This window comes from Leptodactylus fuscus, chromosome 11 (genome assembly GCF_031893055.1).
Source record: "Leptodactylus fuscus isolate aLepFus1 chromosome 11, aLepFus1.hap2, whole genome shotgun sequence".
NCBI classification, from domain to species: domain Eukaryota; kingdom Metazoa; phylum Chordata; class Amphibia; order Anura; family Leptodactylidae; genus Leptodactylus; species Leptodactylus fuscus.
In genome coordinates, this window is record NC_134275.1 from 76,378,395 (window position 1) to 76,386,513 (window position 8,119).

The 8,119-nt window shown below is 43.6% G+C and overlaps 1 protein-coding gene across 1 annotated transcript; it reads left to right on the top strand.

Annotated features, from left to right (window-relative positions):
• Window positions 1-2,594: 2,594 nt before the first annotated feature.
• Window positions 2,595-3,512, top strand: LOC142185507 (olfactory receptor 6B1-like). Its single transcript, XM_075260935.1, has one exon. It carries the CDS (start codon window positions 2,643-2,645, stop codon window positions 3,510-3,512), a length of 870 nt encoding a protein of 289 aa, XP_075117036.1. The 5' UTR covers window positions 2,595-2,642.
• Window positions 3,513-8,119: the final 4,607 nt, after the last annotated feature.

Consider the following 8,119-nt stretch of genomic DNA (forward strand, 5'->3'; position numbering starts at 1 on the left):
AGTAGTAAAAATTGTGGGTGCACGTAACCCCAATATATTCTTTGAATTCCCAGTCAGAAACTGGCACTATATGGCAGTAGCAAGAAATGAGGGTATTTGTATTCCCAATATACTCTTTGAATTCCCAGTCAGACAATGGCACTGTATACCAGTAGTAAAAATTGTGGGTGCACGTAACCCCAATATATTCTTTGAATTCCCAGTCAGACACTGGCACTATATGGCAGTAGCAAGAAATGAGGGTATTTGTATTCCCAATATACTCTTTGAATTCCCAGTCAGACAATGGCACTGTATACCAGTAGTAAAAATTGTGGGTGCACGTAACCCCAATATATTCTTTGAATTACCAGTCAGAAACTGGCACTATATGGCAGTAGCAAGAAATGAGGGTATTTATAACCCCAATATATTCTTTGAATTCCCAGTCAGACAATGGCACTGTATACCAGTAGTAAAAATTGTGGGTGCACGTAACCCCAATATATTCTTTGAATTCCCAGTCAGAAACTGGCACTATATGGCAGTAGCAAGAAATGAGGGTATTTATAACCCCAATATATTCTTTGAATTCCCAGTCAGACAATGGCACTGTATACCAGTAGTAAAAATTGTGGGTGCACGTAACCCCAATATATTCTTTGAATTCCCAGTCAGAAACTGGCACTATATGGCAGTAGCAAGAAATGAGGGTATTTGTATTCCCAATATACTCTTTGAATTCCCAGTCAGACAATGGCACTGTATACCAGTAGTAAAAATTGTGGGTGCACGTAACCCCAATATATTCTTTGAATTCCCAGTCAGACACTGGCACTATATGGCAGTAGCAAGAAATGAGGGTATTTGTATTCCCAATATACTCTTTGAATTCCCAGTCAGACAATGGCACTGTATACCAGTAGTAAAAATTGTGGGTGCACGTAACCCCAATATATTCTTTGAATTCCCAGTCAGAAACTGGCACTATATGGCAGTAGCAAGAAATGAGGGTATTTGTATTCCCAATATATTCTTTGAATTCCCAGTCAGACAATGGCACTGTATACCAGTAGTAAAAATTGTGGGTGCACGTAACCCCAATATATTCTTTGAATTCCCAGTCAGAAACTGGCACTATATGGCAGTAGCAAGAAATGAGGGTATTTGTATTCCCAATATATTCTTTGAATTCCCAGTCAGACAATGGCACTGTATACCAGTAGTAAAAATTGTGGGTGTATATAGCCCCAATTCTATTGCTAGGGGACTTGCAGGGTATTTCTGGGGTGAAGGTGGGGGGGCACACCGTTGGAACGGGTATCGGGGTATATATCGGGTATACGGGAATACACTGACAGTGTATTCCATTCAGGATCCTGGGAAAGCTGGGTTGCGGCGATTGAGCCCGTCAGTGCCACGTTACACTGACAAGCTTCTCCCTGGAATTTAGCTCTTACAAGAGCTGTTGGTTGTCTTCTCCTTCCTATCCTAGCCTGTCCCTGCCTACCCAGAATCTAAGCCCTAGCTAGCTGGACGGAAACCTCCGTCCTCGGTGAATTGCAAGCTCAGAATGACGCGAAGCTGGGCGTCGCTGTTCTTTTAAATTAGAGGTCACATGTTTTCGGCAGCCAATGGGTTTTGCCTACTTTTTTCAACGTCACCGGTGTCGTAGTTCCTGTCCCACCTACCCAGCGCTGTTATTGGAGCAAAAAAGGCGCCAGGGAAGGTGGGAGGGGAATCGAGTAATGGCGCACTTTACCACGCGGTGTTCGATTCGATTCGAACATGCCGAACAGCCTAATATCCGATCGAACATGAGTTCGATAGAACACTGTTCGCTCATCTCTAATGCCTACCCATCCAAGATTCATCTATGTCAGAAGATAACATTAATGGAGTACACGATCTTGGACCTCTAGCAGTTTCCAAAATGACGGCACATGGGACTTATTCGGAAATGCTCAGAGACTCTTACTGTTGGAAACCCCAAAAACAACATGGACATTAAGGCAGTGAAGAATTGCATATAACATTTGTCAGAAGTTTCCAGTAAGTGTAGCCCCATCATTGGAAATCTCTGCTATTTTGAACTCATAGATTGTGATCTTCCAACATTTTGGACGCAGTGATCCTGAGATACTAAGATGTGACCCATTGTACCTTAGATGTTTTCCAAATTTGGCAGCTGAAAGGGGTTTGTCTATCTGTGGCTCTCATACATTAGCTGCTCTGAAGAACCAAGTTCAACATAACCTTCAAAGTAGAACATCACCGACCAGTTGACATCTCATACAACCAAATATTACATGGTGGTACTAGAGAAATAAATGGGCACATGTATTACTACTCCTCTGCCATAAAGACATAATAAGAAGAGAAACCCCCTAATTATCAACTTCTGGAAGGGGATTGGTGGTCAAAGTAGATATTGGTCAATAAAGTCAACAGTGGGATGATCGGGTGAAATATATACTTCTGTATTTGTCCAGGATTTAGAATGACCCATCATTTTCTGGTAGTACAGCTGGTTCCATCCCATGGACCATCCCTATGACATTAACGTCTGTTCCTTTGTTTTAGAGAATATGATACCAGTTGGAAGCTCGAACCAAACCTTGGCCACCATCTTCATCATTGTGGGCTTTGAGACCATACGTAATATGGAAATTCTTATATTCTTCCTCTTCACGAGTATGTACATGTTAACGCTGGCGGCTCACTTTCTTATTATCACTTTGGTGCTTTGGGAAGGCCATCTCCACAAGCCAATGTACTTCCTCTTGGCCAATTTCTCTTTGGTAGAAGTCCTATACACCACAGTGACTGTACCGAAGATGCTGGATGCCCTCTTGACTAGAAACAAAGAGATTTACTCGTCTTCTTGTCTCCTTCAGTTTTATTTTTTCTTTGCTTTTGGTGCAGCAGAGAATTGTTTTCTTGTAGTTATGGGCTATGACAGGTATGTAGCCATCTGTCGGCCCCTGCACTACACCATGTTGATGACTAAGAGGATGGTTATGGGGCTAGCATGTGGCCCATGGGTTGTAGGTTTTATAACTGCTGCTTGTCCAGCACTATGGATCTCCACCCTCAACTTCTGCTTCCCCAATTACATTGATCATTTCTTCTGCGACTACTCTCCTCTTTTGAAGCTATCGTGTGAAGACACCTCCAGTGGTGAGTTCACATTTTCTGTCATCTCCTGGAGTTTGACTCTCGGTTGCTTCTTTCTTATTTTGATCTCCTACGCTTTCATCATTCGGTCTATTCTTCAGATCCCTACTGTTGAAGGGCAAAATAAAGCTTTCAGTACCTGTGCGTCCCACCTCACCGTCGTATTAATCTTCAACGGCACAATAATCTTCATGTACATACGTCCAAATTCCCATGTCAGGTTCACCCTTGACAAGGTGGTGTCGATTTTCTACTGTGTGGTGACCCCAGTTATGAACCCCATGATATATTGTCTGAGGAACAAGGAAGTGAAGGAGGCCCTCAGAAAACTTCTTCAGACACGAATGACTGTGTAAATGGGGAATAGGACTGGGCCATAGAAGAACAGCTACAATTTAATATGGAAACCACCTGCATGCTAATTCCAATTGCAAAACCATTGGACTCTCAAGAAGTGTTTAAAAAAAAAATACCAAAACATATATCTTGTGAGGAGGTGACAGCCAGGGTGCTGGAGTCACGCTATATCTCCTCCAGGTTCCTCACCTATGTCTGGTGGATATGTGGTGCAGTCTGGACTAGGCCTTAGCACAGGTATGATGGCTGGGCTCATCACTGGCCCATAAGATGCAGCAGGCTGGTGAGTTCAGGGCAGATCCTGGGAGACTGTGGAGGTGCCTAAATCTGTCCTGGAGAGCTGCAGTATTAGAAGTCTGGTGAGACTGGAGAGTGGACACTGGCGCTGTTTAATATTTGGTTTTGTGGTTTGGCCAGAGCAGGCTACACATATATAGTTAGGTTTATCGTAAATTAGTTAGAGCTCGGACGAGCAGGATTTTTGTTTCACATGGTGGAAAATAAAGGGGAATTCCTCTTCATTTTCTTCCATTCGATTGCGACTGGATATCATTACAGGGCATCAGCATTGCATTGCAGCATCCCACTGCCAATTAGGCCCAGTTGAATGTTGAATGGTCCTAATCATCAGGGAGTCTCCACCCACGGACTCCGCTGCTGAATCCGCAACAAGGACACTTCTTCTTTCCATGTCCTGCTGCAATCTCTGCCTCCCCTTAAAAACAATGGGAGTCTGTCCCAGATTCGGGGGTCTAATTCTGCCCCCAAATCCATAGCAAATGCCGCCGTGTGAACATACCATTAAAGCTGTATTCTGTTTTGCTTATTTGTATGCCTGATGTAAGGTTTATTTATTCTGCTGGGGGTTTGTTGTTTTTTTTTAAATAAATCTGTTCTCCAGACCACTGTGTCCCTGTCTCTGACTGTATGAGACCGCACTCCTGCTACTACCGAGCGCTACCGTCCCCACTGTATATATATTTAGTATCTAAAGTGTAAATTATTTTGTACATACGAGGTCAATCATTTTTTAGAAAAGTTGTGAATTGTCTTGTAAATCGAGGCACTTTGAATAAAAATGGATGTTTTATTTTATGACCGTCATGGAGAGCTCAGCAATACTCAAAGTACTATGGTAAGAAGAAGAAGAAAACATAGAAATGCAGATAAATGTAAAGCTCCTGAGAATGGGGTTATGTATATTCCTCTTGTGAACGCAGCGTGACCATAGCCATGCTTAAAGGGGAAATATGGGCCAAATAACAGGCTGCATCAATACAAGATATATCCAGCTCAGCTTATCTGATTTATTGTCAGGTCATTAACCTCAGAGTGACGTTCCATTTGCAAGCTCACTATTAGGGTTGGGCCAGTCTTGAGATTTCAGGATCATTTTTAAAATCCGATTTCCGATCATTTTCCATTCGAACCCGATCCCGATCCCAATGCAAGTCAATGGGATTTTTTTAATAATCGAAGATTGGATTTTAAAAACGATCCTATTCACTATACAGCATGGAGTCTAAAAATGGAACACTTTAATTGTTAGACTCCATGCTGTGTAGTGATTAAAAAAATATCCTCTGGCTACTCAGTCCACCCTGGTATCCACTTACCTGCACAGATGATGCCGCTGGTCCGGTCCCCACTGTTCTCGCCTTGCTGCCCCCGCCTCCCAGGTTAGTGTTACAGACCTAGGAAGAAGGCGGGGCTTGTGGCTTAGGAGAGTGTGGGCGGGGTGACGTGAGTGCATCACTCAAGTCTCCCCTCCTAGTACCCGCCCACACTCTCCTAAGCCACAAGCCTCGCCTTCTTTCTAGGTCTGTAACACTAACCAGGGAGGCGGGGGCAGCAAGGCGAGAACAGTGGGGACCAGACTAGCGGCAGCATCTGTGCAGGTGTTAGCTACTAGAGATGTTATCTAGTCTCCCATTAAAATGAATGGATGCAGCCGGCGCGCAGGGGGTTAAGCGGCTGGACAACAGCACCGGCTGTGTGCCAGCGGCATCTATTCATTCCTATGGGACCTAGCTGACATTGTTAGCTTTTCCCACAATGCTTGGCCAGTAGCAAAGCATTGTGGGAAATAACGTCCGACCTCGATCCTGCCTAAAAAGATCGGGATCAGAATTCCGATCGCAATCGTGAAATTTACTCGATCGCCGATCAGAATCCAGTCTTTTCCGATCCCGATCGCTCAACCCTACTCACTACCCCTCCCTGTGAGCAATCCAAGCCATCAATGAAACATCACATGTGGGATATGGGAGAGATTTATTACCTGTGAATTAATTGCTGGGGAGAGTGGAGAAGAGAGGAATATACAGAGAGTGAGAACAGAGGAATCATGGGAAATGTAGTTCTCAGATTTACTGCATGTAGATAACAATGATCTAAGGAACTGCAAGTCAAACAAAGAGAGCAGTGAGGATGTAGCGCTGTAGAAGATGGATTTGCAGATCATTTTTGGAAGCTGGATAACCTTTTTAATGTAGACGTAATTCTGCTATATGGGACCCACCAGCAATCCCATTCATATCAAATGGACTGAGATAGTCGAAGTACAGCTCTCAGCAATCTCCAAAGCCACATTAAAGTGAATGAGAGAAACAGACCAGGACATTGCATGCACAAGATGGCCTGGCATGAATACGGAAACTATGTCACTTACCAGACCACAGAGAGTTCTGCATTCATAGTCATCTACATTGGTTACTAATGATCAGGGCAACGCACTGTTACCACTAAGATGGTTAGAGTAAATCTTTAAAGCTCTGCAAAATTTTTAATCCCTGAATTAAGACTTTCCCAACATCACCCATAATGGTACAGGGGATGTAGGGTCTTTAATTATGGTGGCTGCTCAGGAGCTGAGTAACCAACATAGTCACCGGGCCTCCGCTATATTATACAGCAGAGACCCAGTGGCAGTGCCCATGATCTGTGCCCATGACCAAGGCACCAATTTTTCTGCAGTACACGGGCTCCATCATTTTGGCTAGTTTTATCTCAATATAAATGAAGGCGTTTTATAATACATTAGTATTACATTGTATTGTATTAGTGATCAGACTCTATGTGGACCCGAGGGGGGGTGTCTAAAAATATAAGTAAAAAAAATAACTAAAATAACTAAAAATGCAAATCATCCCCTCCCCTAGAACACATCTAATAATAAACAAAGTAAAGCATGAAACACATCAGGTATCGCTGCACCCAAAAATTCAAAAAATAAAACTTATAAAAAGAGCGGAACCACTGTTGGGGTTTGTTTTGTTTAGTTTTTTGCTGTTTTGCCTTTCAAAAAAATTGGCATGAAAAATTAAAACATCAGACGTTCCCCAATATGGTGTAAATAAAAACTCATCCAGCTCTTGGACGCCTTAGGCTAGGTTCACATTTGCACGGGGCTCTCTGTCATTCCAGTTCTCCCAGGAAAGTTGGAGCGCTAAAACGGCGGTTACTAGAGATGAGTGAGTAGTGTTCGATCAAGTAGGTGTTCGATCGAATACTACGGTATTCGAGATACTCGTACTCGATCGAACACTACTAGCTGTTCGAAGTTTAAGGTTCGATGCAGAACCAGCGTTGATTAGCAGAATGCTATACATTTCCAATCGATGCTGGTTCTTCTCTTACCTTTAGAAGTCTTCTCCGTGCAGCGTCTTCCGGCTGGAATTCACTCTGCCTAGGCATCTGGCTGGAATTCACTCTGCCTAGGCATCCGGCCTAGGCAGAGCTGACTGCGCATGCGCAGTCGGCTCTGCCTAGGCCTCGATGCTTAGGCAGAGTGAATTCCAGCCGGAAGACGCAGCGGGGGCGCTGTGCCGGGAGAAGACTTCAAGGGGAATCCAGCCCGACCGTCACTCGTGGACTTGGTAAGTATAATTTTATCGAATGTTGCCTACCCCTGAAACGAGCATTTCCCCCCATAGACTATAATGGGGTTCGAAATCCGTTCGAACAGCCGAACAGTGTGCGGCTGTTCGAATCGGATTTCGAACCTCAGACATTTTAGTGTTCGCTCATCTCTAGCGGTTACCCATGGATAGCGGTGGACGGCATCATAGCCTACAGACTACAGAGTGTGCAGGACTCTTCTGGGGTTTTCTGTGGCGGAGTCTCTAAGGAAATACAAACAAGTTACCGGGATCGGAATATGGCGACTTTTTTTTTTTTTTTTCTAAAGCAAAGACTGGGATTTTTTTTAAGGCACTAAAACATAACATAACATATCTATCTGGCATTGCTGTAAATAGTGCCGACCCACAGAAGATAGGGAAGATGTTATTCTACAGTGGGCAGCTTTCCTCTAGTCCCAGCCCATTCTGACTTGCAGCTTCTCATACATCTTATGGAATATTCATTGTACCATTATGAAGTGCCAGTTCTGGATTTTGGAAGGAAGTAAAAGCAAAAAAAAATGGCTGTGGCAAAAAAATTAAATTTTCAAAAAATTGTCTAACCTTTTAATTATGGGAAAACCCCTTTAAACGGGTTGTCCAGGAATGACAGAGGGGGGGGGGGAGAGATGAAAAATAAATGAAAAAACATCTCGGCCGTCCCGTCAATCAGTGTTTGTCTGTTCGGGTAGAAGTCCTCACTG

Coding starts and splice junctions, on each gene's coding strand:
- LOC142185507 (XM_075260935.1), top strand. CDS start 2,643: ATGGAAATTCTTATATTCTTCCTCTTCACGAGTATGTACATGTTAACG.